The sequence below is a fragment of the Cylas formicarius genome, unplaced genomic scaffold (genome assembly GCF_029955315.1).
Source record: "Cylas formicarius isolate icCylForm1 unplaced genomic scaffold, icCylForm1.1 PGA_scaffold_1__22_contigs__length_36826433, whole genome shotgun sequence".
In the NCBI taxonomy this organism is placed as follows: domain Eukaryota; kingdom Metazoa; phylum Arthropoda; class Insecta; order Coleoptera; family Brentidae; genus Cylas; species Cylas formicarius.
Window position 1 is genome coordinate 10,943,705 of NW_026844264.1, and position 15,371 is coordinate 10,959,075.

The following is a 15,371-nucleotide window of genomic DNA, read 5'->3' on the forward strand; positions in this document are numbered from 1 at the left end:
ATAGTTTTTCATTAGAAAAAAGGCAAATATTTATGTGTGATAAATTATTTTAAAAATTCGCGAGAAGATAAACAAAATGAATATATTCGATTAGGTTTCCACGAACGACAAAATCCTACGGTTCCAGGAACACCAATTGAATTTATATAAGCGAGCGGGGAACTATTTCAGTTTGTGTAAGAACAGGCACTCCATTAAAATAATAAATATTAATGCAAAATGTAAATTTTTGTTCCAGTTAAACGCGATTAATTGTTTACTTAAGGCCGTTCGCTTTGTTTTAACGCTGTGAATACAAAGCCTAGAATTTGTACACGTTCTTTAGAATTAATCGTTTCGCAATTAATAAAAATTCAATTCGTTTCGGTCGTAAAGAACTTCTTCATTTCATCGTTGATATTTCTAGACAAATGTAAATGGTATAACAAAACAGATGCTTGCTCCAATTTAAAAAAATGTAAAAATGCACACTTTTGAAATACTCTGGACTTATTTTATAACAAGTAATATATAAAATGGCAGTCTGCAAAGATTTTACCATCACAGCGGCAACCATGGTAAAGTTCAATGCGTGATGAAAAATAGGAGAGTGAAAAGACATACAGGAAGAGTGACGGCGAAGTTTCGAAAAAGAGAAAAGTATAACAAAATAGTATATATTGTGCCGACCTTTGGAACAGAATTGAAAACTATATCTATGTATTTGTGAGTAACCCGATTATTTAGTCCAACGATCCACTACTTAATTAGGATCCAGTCTTTTCAGGTCGTTGGTAGACTGGCAATGCTATATTTGCCAGAATATTGCCAATATGCGAGGTGGACAAGGTTTTCGTGACGGTTGATGGGAAACCATTTTTTTATAAACTAGGAAAACTCCAGGAAAGCATAATTCTAAATTCTGGAGTGATTATGATAACGTCATTTTTTTGTTGCTTCTTAAACCCCTCCAAAGACACACCCTCAAATACCGACACTCAATATGGACATTTTTTTATAAAAAATATGGTTTTCCCTCAAGAACTTCCCACGAAAAACCTGGTCCGCCCTATGGAGATTATCACGTATTACATCAGTAAGCCGTGTTGGAAAAAGTTACACTTCATTGAGAACCAACGTCTATCCAGAATTTCGAAGTTACTCAGTCCGTCTGCAAAATTAAAATTGCTCAAGGGTTATGTGCAGCGAGACAACATATATGGCGACTGTTTAATGTCGGCGATGCGGTTCTCAGCCAAACGCTCGCCTCTGGCACGCTTAATTGGTTTTCGGAGAATCGAGACTTGCAAAATCTCGTACTCGACCCAAACAGCGAGGAAAACGTACGCACAAGCTCGACCGATAAGTTAATTAAATTGCGAAACATGGAAAATATTATGAGCTCACCATCTCTGGTGCAACAACTAACAGTAAAAAAAATCAAATAAGCATTTTATAAATAACCCAGTGGGCATTAAAAAAAAAAGAAAAGCCAACAACTTAAATACATTGCTTTGTTTCTTATTTAAAATATCGATGACACTTCTATTCTTTATTACCCAAGATATTTAGAAGAAATACATACGCAAACAGAATAAAGTGGAAAACAGTTGCCTATAATTAAATTGGTATCATATAAATTGATAGGAGACACAAATTAATGTTTTTCCCCTCAAAATTATGCCTTCATCTATATCAGTCAATATTTTCACACATCATTTACTAAACTTACTGCACACAATTGAAATAAGTCAGTGTGAATTAGAAAACAAAAAAGCAACAATTTACATCAATTACTTACTTTCTTCGTATCTTATTCACAATGACACCCACTTCTAATTCTTGATTAGCGAAGAATATTTAGACAAATGACATATGCAAACATAATAAATACCTAAAGCTCGAAAGTATTTTTAATATTTTATTAGTATTATTAACCATATGAATTGATAGGAGACATGAACTGCATTTTTTTTTGCAAAATAGGCCATAATTAATATAAAATATTTCTATTTAAATACTTTTAATATGAAAAGAATAGTATATTATGCAACAAGTGTGTTAAACGGCCTTTGACTCACGAGTTTATTTGACACGATCGGAGCGCAGCGGAGCGAGTATTTAATAAACAAGTTTGTTAAACAGTTTACCGAACGTTTTGCATACTATACTTTTTGTACGACCGTTAGTTTTTGGGTACATTTTCGCAAAACATCAACATTCACTGACATGACCGTCAGAATTGAAAGCGTGGGAAATATCTCCGAAAACATCCGATTGCTCCCAAATCCGTGCTGTAAAATCCCGGAAATGTCCCAAGTGGCTCGGATTCATGGGAAACAAAACTGACGTGGTAAAGTGACGCTTCCCGCACGCTAGATCATTGGGTAATTAAGTATTTTACACACGGGAGTAGAAATAGTATATTATGCAACAAGTGCGGTAAACGCCATTTGACTCACGAGTTTGTTTGACACGAGCGGAGCGCAACGGAGCGAGTTTTTAATAAACGAGTGAATTAAAAAGTTTACCGAACGTGTTGCATACTATACTTTTTCTACGACCGTTAGTTTTTGGGTACATTTTTGCAAAACATTAACATTCACGGATGTGACCGTCAGAATTGACAAACGTCAAAATTCAAAGCGTGGGAAATATCCCCGCAAACATCCGATTGCTCCCAAATCCGTGCGGTAAAATCCCGGAAATGTCCGAAGTGGTTCGGATTCATGAGAAACAAAACTCCCGCACGCTAGATCATTGGGTAATTAGGTATTTTACAGACGGGAGTAGAAATAGTATATTATGCAACAAGTGCGGTAAACGCCATTTGACTCACGAGTTTATTTGACACGAGCGGAGCGAGTTTTTAATAAACGAGTGAATTAAAAAGTTTACCGAACGTGTTGCATACTATACTTTTTCTACGACCGTTAGTTTTTGGGTACATTTTCGCAAGACATCAACATTCACTGGCATGTCCGTCAGAATTGACAAACGTCAAAATTCAAAGAGTAGGAAATATCTCCGAAAACTCCCAAATCCGTGCGGTAAAATATTGGAAATTTCCGAAGTGACTCGGATTCATGGGAAACAAAACTGACGTGGTAAAGCGACGCTTCCCGCACGCTAGATCATTGGGTAATTAGGTATTTTACAGACGGGAGTTGAAAAACATCTTTAATTATGAATTAATCAAAACTAGCTAATATTTTTCAATTTCCTTGACTTTAATGTATTTTATCTTCGCTCTTGCTCGCGATAACCGACTAACATAATGGTTTATTCTCCTATTGTATGGATTGAAGTCTTTAAATGTTTTCATTCATTTTTTGCACTTTAACCATATATTATAATATATGGTATTTATGTTTGTGATGATATTCCTGATATTTTCTCTTTCTTTCAAACTGTTGACTGCCAAATCCGAGTGAGAATATTTGGATTTCGGAAACTGAGATGATATCAGCCTGGAAAATGAAAGAGCTTCTGCCCGGGTCAAGCTTAACAAGCAGAGGTTGGAAATACGAAAGCACTTGAATCGCCTTTTCTGAATTCGAAAAACTTTTTCTGAATACCATACACCATCCCAAAACACAATGTCGTGAGACGTCGCGCTACGGAATAGACTTGCGGCTCTTAGAGCAGGTGGCGTCACAGAATAACTAAGTCGTCTTCACAAGAAAAATCTCCTGATGTGTCCAGGAGAGAGTACGATCAATAACAAATTCCAAGAGTTTGATATTGGTCTGATCTAAGGAGGTTAACTTGCTGCATGACGAGGTCAATTTTTGAGTTTTTTATTGTTTAAAACAAGATTGATGGAAGAAAACCAGTTCTGCAATAATACATTTTGGAAAATTTTGGGTATTGTTAAGTATATTAAGAGTGATACATGTATCTTTTCAATTGACTTTAGGCAGACAAAACCGAAACATCTTACTGGAAACTTAGTAATGCCAACTTCTAGCACAGAAAAAGTTAGTTGCATTGCAATCGTTAGAAAAACTGTCAAAAACTTCAAAAGCACCAAAATACGTATACTTTTTTGATGCACGTAGTTATTATTATATCACCGTTTAATTTTAAATATTTTTGGCATGGCTTGAATTAGAATCCATAAAATAACATCAGCTTTCACATACAAAACATTTATTTTGAAAAATATGCCGAAATTTACATTCTTTGTTATACTCAAATAACGAATATGCAACCTGTGGTGTGTGATAAACGCTACCCCAACAACTATCCTTACTATTCTTATTTTTAAGGCTCGTTTTAGTAACAAAGATATCAATAATTGAAAACTATAAGCCTGTATCTGCACTTCATTTGTTATCTAGTGTTTACATGTGAACCCGTACAGCAATCGGCAAGGATAAATTGCGTTCAGATGCTATGCGCATATTTTACTCAGCGCTATTGCTTCCCGGTAAGTACATCCTCAATATCTTATTTGTTAGTGTAACGACGATGCCTGTATACAAATGGTCTTTAAAATAACTCTATAAATAAAAACCGTTATAGTGTTCTAAAATTAAAAATTTTCTTCGGAAAATCGACGCAAAAAATAAATAATTAGCCTGGTTCCGAGAGTAAATTAACAACTAGGAGATTTCAAAGACACCAACGGGCAACGACTTGTAAACGCGCGTCCGAGCAAACCAATCAAGCTTATTACTTCTGCTTCCTGTATTTGATATAGATTTTTCGATACGGGCTTCCTTTCTAAAATTGACGGACTCGTACGGGAACCGATCGAAAAAACTGTCACGTCGTTCACACTTGTCGTTCGTACGCTGGCGAAGTGCCCCATCGATAGCGAACACCGTGCGCACCACAATTTGATCGGAATAAAATGCCATTAAAATTTTGGAAAATATTGCTTTATTTATTCATTTTTACTGATTTCGTTATAAGTTTTCAAAAATAAAAATTAAAAAATAACCGTTCACGGTAATTAATCAGATAAAAACGAATGAACATTTAAAAAAATGAATTGATGGAAATCGCTCAGCGACGAAATATAGGAGAACAGCAACATTTTATTTTGAAATTAGTACAAAAATAAAAAAAAATAGGAAACAAACATTTTGATTGCAAATTTTAAAATTGATCTGTTTCTAATTTTGACGATAAGTGATTTAAAATTATTAAATACATACATGTTCTTAAAAGTGTGAATATCTTGGAGATCAGAGCACACCCATGCATGGCCAGACAAATCTCCTTGCACAAATTACGAGTACCCTGTCGGTGTACCATTATTAAGATAAGGTAAAAACTTTCTAGAAATTACTAAAATATATCGATTAATCTCCTACATTCTGTCGGCCACCAAATACAAATCTGAAGAATTTATTAAAACACATTTGCTGTAGTTTTTTATGTTGAATTATGGGTAATAAAATTAGCAGAAAATTGCACAATAGGGCTAAAGCACCAAAACGAGAAATAGATGAACTAACGGTATTGCTGAAGTGGATAAGAAATATATTTCTGAAGAACTCATACAGCTCACAAAATTTTTCTAGAGTTATGTAGTGCACAAAATTGGACCAGCGGTTTCGATAAGCTGTTAGAAATTCTCTTCATGCACTCACAGCAACTCATGTGTTCCAGAAACTCGCCAATAGAGGAGAACCATTTCTCTGTAAGTTGTAAGTAGGTTTAGTAGCAGCTTTTAAAATCCATTTTGGAGATACTGGCAGATTGGAATCAATCCTATATAATAATAAATATATAAATAATAAATTTTGTGTTAGCTAAGTTATCATTGCACCTAGAACAGAGATAATTTAGCTTAGCTGGTAAATTGTTTCCTAAATTTTTATTTAAATAAATGAATATAATTAAAATCTGCAAGTACTTAAAAAAAATAGAAAGGACAAGATGAGACTAGCATGAAATGGTGGAATACTTGAAGCACAGACTATAGAGAATTAGATTAGACAAAGGCCTCTAAGTAGGTGAACACAATTAGCAGAAAATTGTAGAGCTTCGGATCCAAGCTTGTAGCAAAAATCTGTAGGCACCGTTCTTGCTATAGATGGAAATATACAAGTTCTAGTTTGTTATTTGCCTAGTTTCATTATATACTTGGTTACATGGAAAATGTCGTTTATTTTGAAATAAAATTTTAATATAAAATTTTGAAAGAGATAGATTCGACCAAAGCGTTATAGAGAGATGACAACAATTTTTTGATCAACCTTCATGACTTTCACAAAATTCGGTAATATTAAGACCTTGGTAAGACAGTGAAGTCTACTCTACTGGCGTTGTCAATAAGAGAAAATGCACTTGGATTTGTTAATGTTGATTGTCATTAAAGTCCAGCAAGTGTTTTATCTTTTCGTTGCAGTTATTATATTTTCCGTTTCTTGACATTACCCATAATAAAGCCTCATAGACTTTACAAAATTCTTCCGGCGTTATTTATTGTCCCAAATTAGAAGAACAAACTTTTCACCCATTCACAGCAGAACCCTGCTTTCATAGAAGCTTTTTAAATCCATTTTGACGTGGTTGATATTTGATACGATAAACACCAGGAATAAAAATGAGCAATTTTGTATTAAAAATTCTCGTTTTGGTTTAGATAGGCAAATTTGATAACGATATCATTCCGGACTTAAGAAGAAGAATTTAAAACAATGTTTATGAAAGTATTTATGCCACCGTAAGGCATTTTATCAGACGTCTGTAAAAATCAAAACTGTAGCTAAGCACTGGAGCCGCTGCATAAAGCGATAAAACACTCTTCGTGGTCAATATGTTCGTCAACGTATTAACCAACATGGGTGAACCAGTCGTGTGACACGGTCGTTAAAACGTGGGAACGGAACAAGGCAACAAACCGCTTTTATTGTTTTGCATAAAACCGTTGTTAAAATTATGTTCTGTTAAAGACAAGTAGCGTAGGCAATAAACTGCAAGTAAAAAATTCACATGCGAAGGCGATGACGTTCGTCGATCCAGTTTTCGACAGTCGTCGAGGTCCAAAAGAGAAATTATTGCTTGCCCGGTTACCATTAATTGAATATGTCACGGCGCGGACTGGTCGAGCGAATTTTCTGGCGAGATTTTAATCATTTGGTGTTGCCACCCGAGCCTCGTTGAATATTTGCGGCCACGCGTGAGACTCATTGACGAATATCAATCGTTCTGTGGTGTGTTATTGTCCTCTAGTCTGCGATCTGCCGTGGAGAGAATAAATTAACAAGATGGCGATGGACGCTGCTGTTCCCATTGTTTGCACCTTTCTTAAAATGACATTAGCGATGTAAATATTTTAATGCTTCCACCGACCAGTCGCGCAGAATGAATTACCGGCTCCATTGTTTGAAGAGGGTCCCGCCTCATAATGGAAAAGATCTTATGACCTCTACGACCATAATTCAAATAAAAATGCTAGTACATCGTTGATTGGAAATAGAATTTAAACACGAGAAACTTGTATGTATTCCAAATCTCATTCAGCACATTTTAAAGTATATTTCTAAATGGTGTGGACTCATAAAACTCGGGATTCTATTTACAGCTAGAAGAAACACCACATTCAACGTGAAATATGAAAAGTTGCTCTTCGACTAAACCATTATTTTGATAGAACAAATAACAAATGTGAAGGCGAGATAGGTAGACTATTTTATATTATTTATATTATTGGACATTTTATTATTAACAAATGGAAATTGCAAACTTAAGTAAGGTTTATTCTGCGATTTAGTTATTTAATTTAACGGACTTATTAAGCTTATAGGACTATCAAAATAAAACTCTCCTTCATTTCTTCTTCGACCCTAACCCACGCCTTTCTAGTTTTTATGGTAATTATTTTTAAAGTGATAATAACTGGCCAATCACCTGAATTGACCTAAAACCGAACGGTCCTACCTGTATTTGATAAAAAGGGACAAATTTCAATACTAAACCATTGAATTCGCATAAATTAACGGTGGTCGGCCAGTCATCCTCTTGCATGTATAATGAGGTTTCATTATTCTGCGCCATTTAAATTACTTGAACAAAGAAAAGACAGCCGATACTTTGAATACCGACCACATAATAGCGTCTACTGAGTAGTAAATATTAAAGATGGCATAAATAATTATTTATGGAGTTCCACAATCAGGCAGGTGTTCAAAGGAGTAAACATAGCTATTTTATTTATAAAGATATTTATAACAACCAAGTGACATTTTGGTTTTAGGCAAACCGCTCTCGCACGTCATTAGAATAACTAGAGCGCAATAGGAACAAATAGCTTTCGATCGCATTCCAATACTGTTATTCATCAACAAAACCCGATCCTAATAACTGTGCGGTGCGCGTGGGTAGTACCTATATATCACAAAACTGATTAGGGTTACCTATACCAAGACTCTCCACGTTTGTTTATTAATGGACTGGTCAAACGGACGAGAAACCCAACAAGACAAAATAACAACCAGTAGGTAATGTCTACACGGCTTCTCTTGTCGCGAAGGCGCGTCCGCCGATGGTACCACAGTGCGGTGCAAAAGAAAAATTTCAATTAAAATACAGAAATGCATAAAGATTCGTTCTGAAGTCTTTACCTCGATCTTTGCTAAATAAATTTTCGGTTTATTGGTTCTTGCCTTAAGATTTTCCTTATCAAAAAGCTACAAACGCTACCTGGTCAGCTATAGATCGAAATGTGTTTTCAGTTACTTAAACAGAATCAATCAGAACTTTTTTAATACATATGACGGAAATTAGTGAAGTTGCAAGGTAGATTTCAATACTTACAATTAAACTCGCCTTTACAATTAATAAAAAATACGATTCCCAGTGCATAATGCAGTGCTTTGAAGAATTCCATTGCAGTTAATTACATTGTAATAATTGATGGAAAGCTGTGAATTATTGCTCTTTTTATGGACACATGTTCAAGCATCCTCTAGTAAATGCAAAAGTTGATGTCCTTCAAAAAAAGACTAGAGTTTGGGTCTATACATTTTGGGGTGCAGTTACGCGACTTAAAAAAAAAAGAAAAGAAAAAGAGAAACAAGAATCCAAGGCAACTGCAGATCAGACAACATTTCACAATACCAAAAATACAAGGCAGCTGAAGAGCAGATTATGTAATAGGTAATAATAGTAAGTCTCATTCCTATGTCCTAAAAGAATCTCTACTTCAAAAACAACTGATTGTGGTGTTACCGAATACATGAAGTCAGATCTAAGAGCGCAAAATACTTGAGTGATGAAATTATTTCTTGGCCTTGGCCGGGGTTTTTAATTGAAGCGACAATTTATAAATCTTAAATCAACAGAAATCTTTCTGAAATCTTAATTTACCACGAGATTTGTGTCCAAAGGCTTTGCTTTGAATGCTTTTTACTGTAGGTTTACATATGTGTAAAAACCACGACGCCACTGTGACCTAGATGTGAAATTTAGATGTCCGGATGAAATGGAAACGAAAACAGGGTATGCCATTTCGACCTGAGCACGAGATTCGTTTTGTTTTATTCACAAAACAGCCGACGGCTTGTTAACACACTCGAGAATAATGGGCACCGTGAATATATGCGCGTTTTGGAGAGTCGCCGTGGTCTGTAGAGCAGCGAAGACCGGACGAAATAAATAAAAGTCCAGGAACACGTAATTAATAAAATGCGAAAAAATTGAGAAGCAGCGTAAGCAAATTTCTACTTCGTTGAAATAATGAATGGAAAACCAAAGTCACTAAATGGAGGGGATAAAACTGGTTCCCAGCAATACTTTTAATCGCAAATAATAAGAAAAGTGTGTTCTTCCGTGCGTTCAAACAAACTGAATTTTTTATACAAAAAATTCAGTTAGCAATGAGAAGTGGCATATACAACATCTTCGAATAGGAATGAAAATAACTCTGAATATAGTAAATAATATGCAAAATTAATGTTTGTTATAGTAAAAGAGACTTTTTTAGTAATTGTTTTGGTTAAAATATTTGCAAAAACCTTTTTTTTCATATTAACTTGTCGTAAAATCGACTTAAAATTTTTGCCGTTTATAGTAGGTTGAGAATCTTTTAGTTTGCCACCAGCTTTTTACGTTCATAATAGTTTCTTGTTAATTTTTATTTTTCACTTATTTATATTTACTTATTTTGGTGTTCTAGAACCATTTTGCTCTCTACCACAAGCACACTTCTAATTGTTTCATTCGCTTAAACTTTAAACTCTAAACCAACGAACGAGAATAAGCTGAGGGTAAAGCATACCAAAATAAAATAAATTAAAAAAAAAAGAGGAAAATCAAATTTTAAATACCGAGAAGAAAAGTGTGCACATTTTCATTCTCTTTGTATTGTATGTTTCTCCTGAAAGTAATTTAAATTACATCAACATTTTGTGCTGAAGTCAATTTTATGTTTATTTTGTTGATACTTCCTAGCGGAAAAGTCAACCACCAAACGAAAATACAACAATGTAACAAAACCATATTCTTTTATTAAAAAAGCTTTTAGGAGAATTTTTTTATTTACTACCATTTATCTTCTTACCTAAAGATTCAAACACTACATAAAAGCTGCGTGGTCAAGAACTCGCGAAACCAACCAACTAACTAAAATAAAAGTATGCGTCAAATATTTTAATTGTAATTGAACCTGCGTAAGCAGTACATTTTTTAAATTTAATGCAATTTGCAATTCAATGCAAATTAGTCCAAAAGATACAAGGTGTTACAATTGAAAATTTAAAGTAGATATTTGGATCATCACATGACGCAACAGTTTCATCATAGTGAATCCAAAATCTTTTTAATAACAATTTTAGATCTAAACGGAACCTAGCTGAACCAAATATTTTAATCCAAAGAAGGCATTGTTATCATACGTCCCTTTTTTTAGCAAATATCTTGTATATTTTAACAAATTCGCTGGCGCCACAATAAGCTCCTGTCTAATTAGTCACTCGATCAACTTTAAACAAATAACCGGCTAACCGCCAATCGTGTGTGAGATTTTTGTAACGGTTTATCGCACTGCGGTAAAGTATTAAAAAAATATACGGCCAATTTATAGATTACGCGGGGGGAATCATTTCTAAAAATAACAAGGTAAAAATTTAACATGTATTCTAGAACTTTTAAATTAAATATTAGCCGCAAAAAAACTAAGTAAAAAATATGTATAAAATTATATTCGACATAACAAATAACAATTCACAATTATTTAGATCTTTTTCTCTTAATTTAAGTTTCCCCAAACAGTTAGCAACTTATATTATCCAAATTTCATTTATATTGGTTATTTTTGGATTTTAATTTATAGTAACTTTAGTTTGGTGGCTGAGAACTAGTTTGATCTAAACCACAAAAGGTGTTAATTGTTTCATGCGTTTAAAAACATTTTGAGCAACAAAATAAAACAAATTTGACAAATGAGAAGAATTTTAGACACCTTACATTTGACTGTTTCGGTTAGTTTTGTTAAACAATATATAGATACTAACTTGCCAACATAATAATGCGATTATCTTCGAACGTAAACTGGAAAACTTGAACTTGAAAAATTAGATTACGACCAATCAATCTGACGTCAAATTCTACTTCCTGTTTTAATTTTCCATTTTATCACAAAACTGATTTATTTTAATTAACTTAATCGTTCAAAGGCGAAAGCCGACAACAATGTAACCGCCAAATTTGATTTCCAGTGGGTTTTGAAACTTTAGCCGGTGCCACGTCACGCTGCGACCTGTTGCAACACGTTCCTGCAAATCGGCAAGTGGCTGCGGTCTTTGCATTTTAAAGGATCTATTACTTTTATTTCTAAGAACTGGAACCTTGACCGGAGATATTGTTACAGAATTTATTCAAAATCGCAAAAAAAAAATTAAAAAAAAAACATATAAAGACTAAGCAAAGTGCAACAAGAATTAGGTCAACTAACAAAAGAAACTACTAGAAAATAAAAGACGCCGAATCAAAGAACTTCGAAAAAGTCGATTTTGACTAGAATTTGATTGAAATCGACAAGAAAAGGTTAATAAAAGGTGTGACAGAGAATGTGAGGTTCGAAGTTGATATCTGCCGGTTTGATATAGTTTTCGTTACAATTAGTGGCGGAAAAGACGATCTGGACTGGAATCTCGTCAAAAAGAAAAGGAATGGCAAATATTTGACCCAGAAAGTGAGGTTTTATGTTGATAAAATCTACGAGGAAAGGCTATTTGAGAAACTAAGGTTTTAAGCTGTTATCTGCAGTTTGGATGTAATTTCTGGCAGATATCAACTTACAATCTCAGTTTCTGCGTCATCCAGTAACTTTTTCTCGTCGATTTCGATCCGATTACGGTCAAAGTCAAAGTCACTTTCTGTGTCATACAGTAAGTTGGACTCCTAGGTATTTCAGATTTGTGACGGAAATTATGACAATAAAATCTGTATGACGGAAATTATTTCTGTTTCCAGAATGGTCGCCAGGGGGCATAATGGCATTCTTGATTTTAAATCCAATTTTTCTCTATTCCTTTTCGTTAAATGGTTTTTGCTCTATGCAGCATGTTCGTAAATAAATGTCGATAACTTCAGAATTGCTGAACGTCTTTTGTCAAACTTGGAGTGATCGAAAAAGGGTTTTTAGGTTCCTCTGAGCTTGACTTAGATCGCTCCTAGAGGGCGTTTTGTGATATCATTAAAAATAAAATTTCACAAAATATCGCTTTTATTTATTGCAACAAAAGATAGGAGTATAACACGCTAGTGAAAACCGTAATCTGATATCTTTTTAGTAATATGTAATATCAGTAAAATTTAAAAGAATTTAAAATCATTTCTCATTTTTAGGAATATTGTTAGTATACCTGCCATTGTTAGATCCTGTTAAAATACTAGAATTGCATTTAAAATATCAATTATACCTTATGCAATTCAATATGATTGCCCATTTGTCCACACGATATTCGAAATTATTAAAATCGAAGTGTGCTTTACAAAACAAAACAGCAAAAATTTTAATATTTTACGTGTCAATTATATTAAGCATGCAGTAAGTATGTATCTTGGTAAAGAAAGTGAACTTTCCGCCACATATTCTATTTAAAATTACATCAAACCTGCAGATATCAATTTGGAACCTCACACAGTAAGTTGACCATGAAAATAATATCTTAATGCTATCAAATTTACAATAACAATAACATCTACATGGCGAAATCTACAAAAAAAAAGAATAAAAGAACTAACACATATAAATAGCAGTCCTTAAATCCACCTGAAGGGGAAATGAATATAACAATTTTATAGTTCTAAAAAAAGAGGAAAAAAATTGAAAATAACAGACACTGGAAAAACGATTAAAAGGAAAACAAAATAATTTAAAGAAATTAAGAGGTTCAGCCCCTCCTTAATCTCACCAACTCTTTTAATTTCTTTTTGAATGTTGAGGTTGGGGAACAAGCAATAATATCCAGTGGAAGTGGAATTTTTGGTACTCGCTGCTATATTTGGGAACATAAAACTGGTTACGATGACGAGTTGTCCTGCTCTGTATATCACTACCCCTGATGATCAGTATATTTAAGAGATACCGACGCTTTTGCGGACCTATCAATTTTATAGAATAACGTAGACATATGTACAAAGTATCTTTTAGACAGATTTAAGCTGAATCCCTGGGTGCCGGCGTTATATGATCAAATTTACATAAACCGTAGCTGTGTCTCAGACAGGCATTTTGCAATTTTAGCTGGTTGTATTATGTCCTTCCGTCTTGGAGCCGGCCAGTAGATAAAGTACGCATATCCCAATAGAGAATGAGAGAGTCACAAAATTAGCATTATACATGTGTACTTTCAGTTTCAGTAAACCCACTTATAAAGACCAAAATCTCTTTAAAGGAAATGCGGAATAAACATTAAAAAATACTTCAAACTTTCTTTAATGCCAGTGGACAAAAAGTAATACATGCCATATGTGATTAACAAAATGTACTTTGAGAAAATAATATTAGCTGTATATCACATGTCCGTCATGAAAGTAACTTTGTGTAATAATTTTTGATTCAAAGAAACTTAATCCGTCTTAGGTTGAAATATTTCAAAGTGTGATTGTATCGTTTTATAGTGGTTAAGCTAAAAGTGAAGATTTAACTTATAAGCAAAGTGCAAATTTGCATACACTTTAAGGTAGCTTAACGCACTGGTCCTGCGGGAGGGAAAATAAAAGATTAAAAATGGACGCCAGGCTTTCCAATTATTAAACTCAAATTGATAAAACCACTTTCTGACACCAAAGCGGAATTTGCGCGATTAAGGCAGATACACACTCACCATTCGATGCTGCGATATCCCTTGGCGCAGCAGTGCAACTCCTTGAACTTGCCAACTATAGCGAACTCCTCGTTGGTCGCCTCTTTGGTGAACTGCATCTCGTTGCCGTTGTTATTGTACACATTCAACGAACAATAGTCTTCGATGGCGATCGCGGCGCCGACCAAAAAGTACCAAATCAACGCGCGACTTGAAAGCCCCATTTTTTACTGGATTATTATTTTTAAATGAGTAGGATTCGATATCCCGCTAATACCGCGGCACCATCGCGTACTGACAGAAGCGAACAATTGAACTACAATCGGAGGTTTTCGCGCGATTTACTGCGTGCGCATGCATTTACTGCGACCCGGCAGTTCTAACGTTCCGCACCGATCTGTTGCCGATGAATCAAATTTGGTAAAAGCCGAGCTTTGCCATGTGCTCGGGCTAATTCAAATTGGTGTTATACCTGCGCGCCGGCTCGGTCACCGTGGTGGGGATGAGTCGCGACTAGGACAACAAGGCGCTGCAGTAAATCTTTCCGTCATTGCTAAACTATTGTCAGGGAAAAAGGGCAACTGCGATTTTGTCAGGTTTATTGTTCCAAACGATTTCATTTCAGGTAGTTGTTGGACGAAACAAGTATAGGCTTGCAGATAGCTTGTGTTGCGGATTTACGATCCTGGGTGACTTTCGATCGAGGATTAACATTTTAATTATGACTTGTGAGCGTCGGTTTCGATCGATCACATTTTCAGCGTATACGTGTGGATAGAATAGTTGTAAATCGCTGCCAACTCACAGGAAAACGCCGTTTTTTTTCGGTATATAAGTAATAATAATATATAATAAATTGGATTCTTTTTCGTAAAATAGTCTTTTGCTCTAACTGTGTAGTGGGCGATATCTGAAAATTTTTCGGAAATAATTGTATCGCCGCTATCGGGTGAAAGGGTAAACTTTATTTTCTAATAATAATAAGCTCAATACGCTAAGGAAATCCACATTTCGATGTCACTTTCGTGGTTCATAATATCAGTAACAGAAATAAAAACAAAATAATGTCGCCATTTTTGGAGACATTTCTGTTAATATTTAAACATTTTCATTATCGCAACA

General features: G+C 34.5%; 1 protein-coding gene across 1 annotated transcript in view; it reads right to left on the bottom strand.

Annotated features, from left to right (window-relative positions):
- LOC132696919 (X-linked interleukin-1 receptor accessory protein-like 2) overlaps positions 1–14,677 on the bottom strand; it is a 77,719-nt gene extending 63,042 nt beyond the window's left edge. The window contains exon 1 of the mRNA XM_060662061.1: positions 14,271–14,677. Within this exon, the coding sequence (XP_060518044.1) occupies positions 14,271–14,473 (203 nt within the window). The 5' untranslated portion in view covers positions 14,474–14,677. The remainder of the gene's footprint in view (positions 1–14,270) is intronic.
- Positions 14,678–15,371: the final 694 nt, after the last annotated feature.